This window comes from Oncorhynchus mykiss, chromosome 19 (genome assembly GCF_013265735.2).
Source record: "Oncorhynchus mykiss isolate Arlee chromosome 19, USDA_OmykA_1.1, whole genome shotgun sequence".
Lineage (NCBI taxonomy): Eukaryota > Metazoa > Chordata > Actinopteri > Salmoniformes > Salmonidae > Oncorhynchus > Oncorhynchus mykiss.
In genome coordinates this window covers 63,933,165-63,946,253 of record NC_048583.1, presented here as the reverse complement: position 1 = coordinate 63,946,253, position 13,089 = coordinate 63,933,165, and the positions used below count along the sequence as shown (strand labels likewise).

The 13,089-nt window shown below is 45.4% G+C and overlaps 1 protein-coding gene across 1 annotated transcript in view; it reads left to right on the top strand.

Moving 5' to 3' along the window:
* Positions 1-6,275: 6,275 nt before the first annotated feature.
* The window catches only part of LOC110498303 (solute carrier family 2, facilitated glucose transporter member 1), a 35,997-nt gene continuing 29,183 nt past the window's right edge, over positions 6,276-13,089 (top strand). Inside the window, exons 1-3 of the mRNA XM_036955369.1 lie at positions 6,276-6,405; positions 9,061-9,103; positions 9,345-9,443. Coding sequence (XP_036811264.1) covers positions 9,089-9,103; positions 9,345-9,443 — 114 coding nt within the window. The 5' untranslated portion in view covers positions 6,276-6,405; positions 9,061-9,088. The remainder of the gene's footprint in view (positions 6,406-9,060; positions 9,104-9,344; positions 9,444-13,089) is intronic.

The window sequence follows — 13,089 nt, the reverse complement described above, 5'->3', positions numbered from 1 at the left end:
CACCATCATCACCACCACCACACCATCACCACCACCACCACCACACCGTCACCACCACCATCACCCCCACCATCACCAACACCACCACCATCACCACCATCAACACCACCACCACACCATCACCACCACCACCACCACCATCACCACCATCACCACTACCACCACCACCCCCACCATCACCAACACCCCCACCATCATCACCACCACCACCATCACCACCACCACCACCATCACCCCACCCCCACCACCACCACCACACCACCACCACCACCACCACCACCACCCCACCACCACCACCACACCACCACCAAAACCACCACCACCACCACCACCACCCCACCACCACCACCACACCACCACCAAAACCACCACCACACCATCACCCCACCACCACCATCACCCCACCACCACCATCACCACCACCCCCACCATCACCCCACTACCACCACCACCCCACCACCACCATCACCACACCACTACCCCTCAGTCTACCTTTCTCTAAGAGTCTTCCTGACACTAACTTTCTCTAAGAGAGCCTTCCTCAGTCTACCTTTCTCTAAGAGTCTTCCTGACACTACCTTTTGCTAAGAGTCTTCCTCAGTCTACCTTTCTCTAAGAGTCTTCCTGACACTACCTTTCTCTGTCTTCTTCAGTCTACCTTTCTCTGAGAGACTTCCTCAGTCTACATTTCGCTGAGAGTCTTCCTCAGTCTACCTTTCTCTAAGAGTCTTCCTGACACTACCTTTCTCTGTCTTCTTCAGTCTACCTTTCTCTAAGAAAGTCTTACTCTAAATTACTCTTTATTTTATCTAAAATAAAGTCTATCTTACTCCAAGAAAGGCCAGGTTGATCCCAATCTATGAGTAGAGTTGAAATCTTTTACGAGATTCAAATTTTCAATGCTTTATGTTAAGGAACAACGCAGGCCCCTTGACTCATGATATTCGTCCCCGGTTGATGGACATGGTGATTGGGTGCTGCTAGATGGACAGAGGCAAAACGTTATCATCATCATCTGGTCTTGGGACTACCAGAACTGCCTCTCTATCCTTCACCGTAGAAGCAACCTCCTCCTCCAGTCCGGTGTCACATTTCAGATGGTCCAGGTACGTAATCACTGGCCTGACGCTTCTGCTGGTACCATGCTGTGGTATAAAATGAAGAGGAAAAGCCACACACTCTAGTGCAGGGCTCCAATCCTGTTCCTGGAGAGCTACCGTTCTGTAGATTTACACCAGGGCTACCCAACCCTGTTCCTGGAGAGCTACCGTCCTGTAGATTTACACCAGGGCTACCCAACCCTGTTCCTGGAGAGCTACTGTCCTGTAGGTTTACACCAGGGCTACCCAACCCTGTTCCTGGAGAGCTACTGTCCTGTAGGTTTACACCAGAGCTACTCAACCCTGTTCCTGGAGAGCTACCCTCCTGTAAATTTACACCAGGGCTCAAACCCTGTTCCTGGAGATCTACCCTCCTTTAGGTTTACACCAGGGCTCCAACCCTGTTCCTGGAGTGCTCCTGTCCTGTAGGTCTACACCAGGGCTGCCCAACCCTGTTCCAGAAGAGGAACCCTCCTTTAGGTTTACACCAGGGCTCCAACCCTGTTCCTGGAGAGGAACCCTCCTGTAGGTTTACATCAGGGCTTCAACCCTGTTCCTGGAGAGTAACACTCCAGTAGGTTTACATCAGGGCTCCAACCCTGTTCCTGGAGAGTAACCCTCCTGTAGGTTTACATCAGGTCAACAACCCTATTCCTGGAGAGGAACCCTCCTGTAGGTTTACATCAGGGCTCCAACCCTGTTCCTGGAGAGGAACCCTCCTGTAGGTTTACATCAGGGCTCCAACCCTGTTCTTGGAGAGGAACCCTCCTGTAGGTTTACATCAGGGCTCCAACCCTGTTCCTGGAGAGGAACCCTCCTGTAGGTTTACACCGGGGCTCCAACCCTGTTCCTGGAGAGAACCCCTCCTGTAGGTTTACATCAGGGCTCCAACCCTGTTCCTGGAGAGGAACCCTCCTGTAGGTTTACATCAGGGCTCCAACCCTGTTCTTGGAGAGGAACCCTCCTGTAGGTTTACATCAGGGCTCCAACCCTGTTCCTGGAGAGGAACCCTCCTGTAACAAGATCCCCGTCTGGAGTTAGGTCACATGCAAATCAAAATGCTGATATGGAGAATGTAATTCTGAGAAAAGTGAAGAAAAGTCCCCCTAATTAGCTACCCAGACCTAAATCATTGATGAATGGTTGAACATGATTTATTGAAACAACTAACTATTCTAACATGACTTTTCAAGAGAAAAGAGTAATGTGCAGATCATTTTATTTTAATGCCAACTCTTCATACATGTCTCAAATAAAACCTACCATTGAGACAGCAACTCATTTCCTCTTAACCCAGGTATTAGAACACCTTGTAGCATGAAACTTTTTCAAACCGTTAATCAGGCTAAAATGTTCCTGGGACCATCGTTCCAAGCCTAGAATATTGGGAGGTCGTCTGAATATTTGTAGAATTATTTGTAAGAGTGAGTAATCTCGATTTTTTTTTCTGTTTCTCTGAGACATGGCGGAAGAAATCTTCTCCTTTTTCTGCCTGTAATGTCCCTGGATATTCCATATTCAGGAGGGACAGGGGAGAGGGCAGAGGGTGTGGATTGCTTATGTACATGAAAGATAACCTTAAATGCAATCATATCATATGGAAACATGCCATTGACATTGAATGTATTGGGCTGAATGTCTTCCTCTCCCCTCATATGTCTCTCGCTATTATTGGATTATATCGACCACCAACATCTGATATCTCGTTTTATGACCATCTAAATGCCATGCTTAAAGAATGTGGTCATAAGAAGGAGATCATCTTCATGGGCGATTTCAATATAAACTGTGAAAACAAAACTTGCAGGAAAAAACTCCAAGAAATCACAGACTATTTCAACCTGACTCGAATAATGCAAGGTCCAACCGTCCCAGACTCAAATTGATCTGGTGTTTACTAACAGACCTGATCGAATAAATAAGTCCACTAACTTACTAACTGGTATGTCTCACCACAGTGTTACATTGGTGGTTAGAAAACTTACACATTTTTTTATTTAAGAACTATATTAATGTGCAACAGTACAATAAAAAATATCCAGAAAAGTGAGCTGAGTAACTACGAAGCAGATATAAGTCAAATTGACTGGTCTGATTTGTTAAACAATTAAGACCCAGAGTCTGGATACAGAACATTTCTGTCAGCTATGTGACAAAGTGGATACCTCTTTTTTTTTACAAGGACATTTCAAGCATCAAGCCAAGACGGAAAACCTCTTTACCATGGCTCAACAACGGCCTCTGGAGGCAGACGTGAGAACGGGATCTTTCCTTGGAAAAAAACCCATGAAGTCAGAATGATGACAGATGAATATTTGTATCGCTGGGAAAAAAAGGTGGTTAGAAATACTTAAAAAAAGCAAAAGCAGAGTTCTTTCTTAGATCAATGAAACAAAAGCAGAGTTCTTTCTTAGATCAATGAAGAAAAAGCAGAGTTCTTTCTTAGATCAATGAAGAAAAAGCAGAGTTCTTTCCTAGATCAATGAAACAAAAGCAGAGCTCTTTCTTAGATCAATGAAACAAAAGCAGAGTTCTTTCTTAGATCAATGAAGAAAAAGCAGAGTTCTTTCCTAGATCAATGAAACAAAAGCAGAGTTCTTTCCTAGATCAATGAAACAAAAGCAGAGTTCTTTCTTAGATCAATGAAACAAAAGCAGAGTTCTTTCTTAGATCAATGAAGAAAAAGCAGAGTTCTTTCCTAGATCAATGAAACAAAAGCAGAGTTCTTTCTTAGATCAATGAAGAAAAAGCAGAGTTCTTTCCTAGATCAATGAAACAAAAGCAGAGTTCTTTCTTAGATCAATGAAGAAAAAGCAGAGTTCTTTCCTAGATCAATGAAACAAAAGCAGAGCTCTTTCTTAGATCAATGAAACAAAAGCAGAGTTCTTTCTTAGATCAATGAAGAAAAAGCAGAGTTCTTTCCTAGATCAATGAAACAAAAGCAGAGTTCTTTCTTAGATCAATGAAACAAAAGCAGAGTTCTTTCCTAGATCAATGAAACAAAAGGAAATGGCGAAGTGATTTGGGAAAATCTCAACAAACTAACAGGGAGAGGAGCTGAAAAGTCCCCAAAAACAACCTGAATTAAAGGTTAAATGGGATTCTAATTGAAGACTCTGATTTCATCTCCATCACCTTTAACACATTTTTTTTGTCAAGGATTTTCAACCAAGACCACAGTTCCCCACCCCCATAGATAATAATAATATTCAGAATTCCTGATATCTCAGCGTCAGCAGTGGCCAGTATTATTAGCATCTTCAGTAACTCTAGAACAAAATATGTATTTGGTCTAGACACTGTATTCCTGAAGAGACACAGATATTCTATGATTGGTGGGTATTGCACGTCTAGTTAATCTGTCCATCAAATATGTGTTCTTCCTCAATGCTTTGGAAGTCTGCTGCAGTGGTACCTGTTTTACAATCTGGGGACCCGACACTGGTGGGAAATGAACCCACCTATAAGCATTCCTCCAGTGGTATGAAAAGTATCTGAAAGATGGGTGGCTGATCGTCTGAACGATCACCTCATTCAGGGCAACTACATACACTACCGGTCAAAAGTTTTACAACACCTAGTCATTCAAGGGTTTGTCTTTATTTGTACTATTTTCTACATTTGTAGAATAATAGTGAAGACATCAAAACTATGAAACAACACATGGAATGATGTAGAAACCAACAAAAAGTTTTAAACAAATCAAAATATATTTTATATTTGAGATTCTTCAAATAGCCACCCTTTGCCTTGATGACAGCTTTGCACACTCTTGGCATTCTCTCAACCAGCTTCACCTGGAATGCTTTTCCAACAGTCTTGAAGGAGTTCCCACATATGCTTAGCACTTTTTGCCTGCTTTCCAGGAACTGGTTTGGGCAGCTCTGGTGTAAACCTACAGGACAGTAGTTCTCCAGGTTCTGGTTTGGATAGCTCTGGTGTAAACCTACAGGACGGGTTCTCTCCAGGAAATTGTTTGGGCAGCTCTGGTGTAAACCTACAGGACGGTAGCGCTCCAAGAACAGTGTTGGAGAATGTTTCGAGAGCTAATCTGTCTTCATGAGGGTTACCATAGGATCAGTTCACCGGCAGGGGAGTCATTCTGTCTGTAAACGTGACCAGCGAACCACAGTGCACTCTTCTCTCACTGATATGGCTCTGGACAGGTGTGTGTAGGTAAATCTCTCACTGATATGGCTCTGGACACATCTTTTTTTACTTATTTAACTAGGCAAGTCAGTTAAGAACAAATTCTTATTTTCAATGACGGCCTAGGAACAGTGGGTTAACTGCCTGGGCAGAACGACAGATTTGTCAGTTCAGGGATTTGAACTGGCAACCTTTCAATTACTAGTCCAATACTCTAACCACTAGGCTACCCTGCCACCCCAAAATCACCATATTTTCACTCCCTGATATGACTCTGGACAGGTGTATGTAGCTAAATCACATTCTGACAATCCCTAAAGGATGTTCCCGCCATTCCAGCTCATGGTAGTCAATTAAAACCCTCGTGCCTGGAAACAGTTCCACCTATGTGTGATGGCTGGGTGGGGCTCTTAGTCCTCCGGGATGAAGCTGATCAGTGCATTGAACACCAATAATCCCATTTTAAACCTTCTGTGTGTTCTTACTTTACTAAGCTAATGTGTAGTGGCACTCGACATTACAAAATGATTGTTTCTCCTAACCATGTCTGATTTCCTTTTGTAGATACTCTGATTGTTGTGTTGTTCGTTTAGCAATGGACAGATCAGCCAGGGTGAAACAAGTACAATGTGGTACATTTCCTCTACATACTGTATGCCCAGTGTCCCAGCCAGAGTGGCCGGGTTGGGAGGGGGGGGGGGGGTCTCTGCTTGTTCCCTCTGACCACTGCAGGCCCAGCTCTGCCATTGTACCATTCTCTCAGGCCTTCCCCAAATTCACCAGCTGGATGTGACTTCATCACTGTTCTCATGGGCTATGTTTTCCCTAAGTACAGATCTAGGATCAGCTTCCCTTCGATCAATCCTAACCTTAACCATTAGTGGGGAGTATGCAAAGCTGACCCAAGATCATTGTTCAGGGACAAGTTCATCCTACACCGTTGGTGGGGTAGCAGGGGGGTTGTGGGTAACGGGGGGGGGGGACAGAAGACTGCTTCTCCTGCTGCAGAAGGAGGAGAGGGATGAAGAGCGGACAAACACAGGACATTCACAAGAGAAGTGAGAACAGCAAGGACTAATAACTGAATATTACTGATCGTATCATCAATTATATGCTTCTAGGAAGGGAAAGAAGCCCAGGTCACCGCACGGCTCAGGTAAGACTCTTTTCGGGAGGTTACGGGATGTTAGTTAAGGTTTTGTGTCACAAAGATCCAGCTGGAGAGCTTGACAATACTTATTCCATGTAGTCTGCAGCCTTCGCTCACTTCGTGAAGCCTGCGACAGAAGACGATATACTGTAGACTGCAGCCTTCGCTCACTTCGTGAAGCCTGCGACAGAAGACGATATACTGTAGACTGCAGCCTTCGCTCAGTTCGTGAAGCCTGCGACAGAAGACGATATACTGTAGACTGCAGCCTTCGCTCACTTCGTGAAGCCTGCGACAGAAGACGATATACTGTAGACTGCAGCCTTCGCTCACTTCGTGAAGCCTACGACAGAAGACGATATACTGTAGACTGTAACCTTTGCATTACCTAAATATCTGATTGTAGAAACACCAACAACAACAAAAATAATCAGATTTTTGTGATCATGAAATTACTTTGGCACCAATAATAGAAGAAAACTTAGTATAGTATAATCAGTTTCTGATATTATGTGTATTGTGTTTTATTGTAGGCTGTCTGGCTATAGTACCGGATGTCAAATCTACCAGCGAATTTCCACTGATCGGGTAGTGTAAATGATAAGATCTATCAATGTGATGTGTTTTATCCATATTATCACCTGATGAACGGCCAGCCCGTCATGATAAGGGTTCCTCTGTCAGACCAGCCAGTGTTAATAAACATTCCTCTGCCAACCCTGTGACTTAACACATGGTTGTCCAGTGTGATTTCCTTGTTGGAACTGACTGGACTAAAAACATTAGGAACACCTGCTCTTTCCATGACACAGACTGACCAGGTGAATTCGGGTGAAAGCTATGATTCCTTACTGATGTCACTTGTTAAATTCACTTTCATCAGTGGGAAGACAATTGAGACATGGATTGTGTATGTGTGCCATTCAGAGGGTGAACGGGCAAGATAAAAGATTGAAGTGTCGTTGAACGGGGGTAGGGTAGTAGGTGCCAGACGCACCGGTTTGTGCCAAGAACTGCAACGCTGCTGGGTTTTTCACACTCAGCAGTTTCCCGTGTTTATCAAGAATGGTTCGCCACCCAAAACACATCCAGACAACTTGACACAAATGTGGGAAGCATTGGAGTCAACATGGGCCAGCACCCCTGTGGAACGCTTTCAACACCTTGTAGAGTCAACATGGACCAGCATCCCTGTGGAACGCTTTCAACACCTTGTAGAGTCAACATGGACCAGCATCCCTGTGGAATGCTTTAGACACCTTGTAGAGTCAACATGGACCAGCATCCCGGTGGAACGCTTTCAAAACCTTGTAGAGTCCATGTCCCTGATGAATTGAGGCTGATCTGAGGGCAAAAGGGGGAGCAACTCAATATTAGGAAGGTGTTCTTAATGTTTTGTAGACTCAGTGTACATGTAAATTCGTGCTCCAGGGTGAAGTTTCCTCTCCTACAATTCTAACCTTAACCATTAGTGAAGTTTCCTCTCCCCCAATCCTAACCTAAACTATTAGTATAAAATACTAAACTGACCAATCAGCATCTTTGGGCAACTTCACCCTAAGTACCAACTCAGTGTTGACTTCTAAGTGCCAACTCAGTGTTGACTTCTAGGTAATTCTGACTTCTGAGTACCAACTCAGTGTTGACTTCTAAGTGCCAACTCAGTGTTGACTTCTAGGTACCAACTCAGTGTTGACTTCTAAGTACCAACTCAGTGTTGACTTCTAAGTGCCAACTCAGTGTTGACTTCTATGTGCCAACTCAGTGTTGACTTCTAAGTGCCAACTCAGTGTTGACTTCTATGTGCCAACTCAGTGTTGACTTCTAAGTGCCAACTCAGTGTTGACTTCTAAGTACCAACTCAGTGTTGAGTTCTAAGTGCCAACTCAGTGTTGACTTCTAAGTACCAACTCAGTGTTGACTTCTAAGTACCAACTCAGTGTTGACTTCTAGGTACCAACTCAGTGTTGACTTCTAAGAGCCAACTCAGTGTTGAGTTCTAAGTGCCAACTCAGTGTTGACTTCTAAGAGCCAACTCAGTGTTGACTTCTAAGAGCCAACTCAGTGTTGAGTTCTAAGTGCCAACTCAGTGTTGAGTTCTAAGTGCCAACTCAGTGTTGACTTCTAAGTACCAACTCAGTGTTGACTTCTAGGTACCAACTCAGTGTTGACTTCTAAGTACCAACTCAGTGTTGACTTCTATGTGCCAACTCAGTGTTGAGTTCTAAGTGCCAACTCAGTGTTGACTTCTAAGTGCCAACTCAGTGTTGACTTCTAAGTGCCAACTCAGTGTTGAGTTCTAAGTGCCAACTCAGTGTTGAGTTCTAAGTGCCAACTCAGTGTTGAGTTCTAAGTGCCAACTCAGTGTTGAGTTCTAAGTGCCAACTCAGTGTTGACTTCTAAGTGCCAACTCAGTGTTGACTTCTAAGTGCCAACTCAGTGTTGATTTCTAAGTGCCAACTCAGTGTTGAGTTCTAAGTGCCAACTCAGTGTTGACTTCTAAGTACCAACTCAGTGTTGAGTTCTAAGTACCAACTCAGTGTTGAGTTCTAAGTGCCAACTCAGTGTTGAGTTCTAAGTGCCAACTCAGTGTTGAGTTCTAAGTGCCAACTCAGTGTTGACTCACAGATAAGAAACAAAGGCTACATCTTCTTTCCTCAGGGAGTGACATCACATCTCACACAACCTAATGGCTTCCAAGGAGGTTAGTTCACTGCTTTTGAAAATCATGTGATTAAAAACAGGATTAGTGTGTTTGGTTATTTAGGTATAGATTACAGAATATGGTAGTATATATATGTGAGAGACAGTACAGTTAATGACAATTACTTTGGACTAGAGGTCATGTGCCATGGCTAGGCCCAAGGTGATTGGTCAGTGTGTAAACTGACCCTTGATCTCTAACCCCTGTGTGTTCTCTCCCTGACTGACTGGGTCCTGACCAGAGCCAGATGACCGCCACGCTCCTGACTTCCATCCTGGCAGCTGTGTTCGGCTCCCTCCAGATCGGCTACCACACAGGCAATGTCAACGCCCCAGCAAGGGTGAGAGCCAGGCAGGGAGGGTGGGGAGGGCAGAGCCAGGGTGAGAGCCAGGCAGGGAGGGTGGGGAGGGCAGAACCAGGGTGAGAACCAGGCAGGGAGGGTGGGGAGGGCAGAGCCAGGGTGAGAACCAGGCAGGGAGGGTGGGGAGGGCAGAGCCAGGGTAAGAGCCAGGCAGGGAGGGTGGGGAGGGCAGAACCAGGGTGAGAACCAGGCAGGGAGGGTGGGGAGGGCAGAGCCAGGGTGAGAACCAGGCAGGGAGGGTGGGGAGGGCAGAACCAGGGTGGGAACCAGGCAGGGAGGGTGGGGAGGGCAGAACCAGGGTGAGAACTAGGCAGGGAGGGTGGGGAGGGCAGAACCAGGGTGAGAACCAGGCAGGGAGGGTGGGGAGGGCAGAACCAGGGTGAGAACCAGGCAGGGAGGGTGGGAAGGGCAGAGCCATGGTGAGCTCCGAGTGGGTAGCAGGATGACACGAGGGTGGGTAGAGCACTGGGAAGCCAGGTAGTACCTGCATCCCATCCAGTCGCATGCAAACATCGCACAGCTTCTATAAAACACTGAATAAACTTGACAATCCCATGCAACTTTCCTATTCCGACCCAGGCAGTCTTACTGCTAGGCAAGCAGGGTTGGATGGTTTACTGTTTGCGCACAGGTACTTATAATGAAATCCATCTGACTTATAGGAGGATGGTGTGATTGGGCTGATGCAATTCAGACAGCTCTCTCTCTCTCTCTCTCTCTCTCTCTCTCTCTCTCTCTCTCTCTCTCTCTCTCTCTCTCTCTCTCTCTCTCTCTCTCCCACTCTCTCTCTCTCTCGCTCTCTCGCTCTTTCTCTCTCTTCCACTCTCTCTGCGTGTAATGATTAAAGTGTTCAGGGACATCTGTAAGTCATTTTAATCAGTCTGCACTAGAGTTGTTAGGTAGTGACCAGGTACAACACTATCTGCTATACACCTCTTTATTTACGTGGGGTGGCGTGGCGTTGAGCGGAATGTTTAACGTCTTTCTCTGTATAAATAGCCTATAGTTGCCATGGCGCCTACGTTTTTATGTCAATATTTTTTTATAAACTTTTAAATGTTCAAATAGCTAAATGAGTGCAGATAATGATTTGATGTCATTCATTGGATTCCTGCCCGTAACTTGATGAAAATCTAGCGCTGTCAACAGACTAGCTACTGGTAGCTAGCAAGTGTGTTTTCATTTGAATGACACCTATAGAGAGTTTTTCACCAACGTTGACCCAAGAGGAGGCTATGCATTCAGAGTTTTTCACCAACGTTGACCCAAGAGGAGGCTATGCATTCAGAGTTTTTCACCAACGTTGACCCAAGAGGAGGCTATGCATTCAGAGTTTTTCACCAACGTTGACCCAAGAGGAGGCTATGCATTCAGAGTTTTTCACCAACGTTGACCCAAGAGGAGGCTATGCATTCAGAGTTTTTCACCAACGTTGACCCAAGAGGAGGCTATGCATTCAGAGTTTTTCACCAACGTTGACCCAAGAGGAGGCTATGCATTCAGAGTTTTTCACCAACGTTGACCCAAGAGGAGACTATGCATTCAGAGTTTTTCACCAACGTTGACCCAAGAGGAGGCTATGCATTCAGAGTTTTTCACCAACGTTGACCCAAGAGGAGGCTATGCATTCAGAGTTTTTCACCAACGTTGACCCAAGAGGAGGCTATGCATTCAGAGTTTTTCACCAACGTTGACCCAAGAGGAGGCTATGCATTCAGAGTTTTTCTCCAACGTTGACCCAAGAGGAGGCTATGCATTCAGAGTTTTTCGTTTTTCACCAACGTTGACCCAAGAGGAGGCTATGCATTCAGAGTTTTTCACCAACGTTGACCCAAGAGGAGGCTATGCATTCAGAGTTTTTCACCAACGTTGACCCAAGAGGAGGCTATGCATTCAGAGTTTTTCTCCAACGTTGACCCAAGAGGAGGCTATGCATTCAGAGTTTTTCACCAACGTTGACCCAAGAGGAGGCTATGCATTCAGAGTTTTTCACCAACGTTGACCCAAGAGGAGGCTATGCATTCAGAGTTTTTCACCAACGTTGACCCAAGAGGAGGCTATGCATTCAGAGTTTTTCACCAACGTTGACCCAAGAGGAGGCTATGCATTCAGAGTTTTTCACCAACGTTGACCCAAGAGGAGGCTATGCATTCAGAGTTTTTCACCAACGTTGACCCAAGAGGAGGCTATGCATTCAGAGTTTTTCACCAACGTTGACCCAAGAGGAGGCTATGCATTCAGAGTTTTTCACCAACGTTGACCCAAGAGGAGGCTATGCATTCAAAGTTTTTCACCAACGTTGACCCAAGAGGAGGCTATGCATTCAGAGTTTTTCACCAACGTTGACCCAAGAGGAGGCTATGCATTCAGAGTTTTTCACCAACGTTGACCGAAGAGGAGGCTATGCATTCAGAGTTTTTCACCAACGTTGACCCAAGAGGAGGCTATGCATTCAGAGTTTTTCACCAACGTTGACCCAAGAGGAGGCTATGCATTCAGAGTTTTTCACCAACGTTGACCCAAGAGGAGGCTATGCATTCAGAGTTTTTCACCAACGTTGACCCAAGAGGAGGCTATGCATTCAGAGTTTTTCACCAACGTTGACCCAAGAGGAGGCTATGCATTCAGAGTTTTTCTCCAACGTTGACCCAAGAGGAGGCTATGCATTCAGAGTTTTTCACCAACGTTGACCCAAGAGGAGGCTATGCATTCAGAGTTTTTCACCAACGTTGACCCAAGAGGAGGCTATGCATTCAGAGTTTTTCACCAACGTTGACCCAAGAGGAGGCTATGCATTCAGAGTTTTTCACCAACGTTGACCCAAGAGGAGGCTATGCATTCAGAGTTTTTCACCAACGTTGACCCAAGAGGAGGCTATGCATTCAGAGTTTTTCACCAACGTTGACCCAAGAGGAGGCTATGCATTCAGAGTTTTTCACCAACGTTGACCCAAGAGGAGGCTATGCATTCAGAGTTTTTCACCAACGTTGACCCAAGAGGAGGCTATGCATTCAGAGTTTTTCACCAACGTTGACCCAAGAGGAGGCTATGCATTCAGAGTTTTTCACCAACGTTGACCCAAGAGGAGGCTATGCATTCAGAGTTTTTCACCAACGTTGACCCAAGAGGAGGCTATGCATTCAGAGTTTTTCACCAACGTTGACCCAAGAGGAGGCTATGCATTCAGAGTTTTTCACCAACGTTGACCCAAGAGGAGGCTATGCATTCAGAGTTTTTCACCAACGTTGACCCAAGAGGAGGCTATGCATTCAGAGTTTTTCACCAACGTTGACCCAAGAGGAGGCTATGCATTCAGAGTTTTTCACCAACGTTGACCCAAGAGGAGGCTATGCATTCAGAGTTTTTCACCAACGTTGACCCAAGAGGAGGCTATGCATTCAGAGTTTTTCTCCAACGTTGACCCAAGAGGAGGCTATGCATTCAGAGTTTTTCACCAACGTTGACCCAAGAGGAGGCTATGCATTCAGAGTTTTTCACCAACGTTGACCCAAGAGGAGGCTATGCATTCAGAGTTTTTCACCAACGTTGACCCAAGAGGAGGCTATGCATTCAGAGTTTTTCACCAACGTTGACCGAAGAGGAGGCTATGCATTCAGAGTTTTTC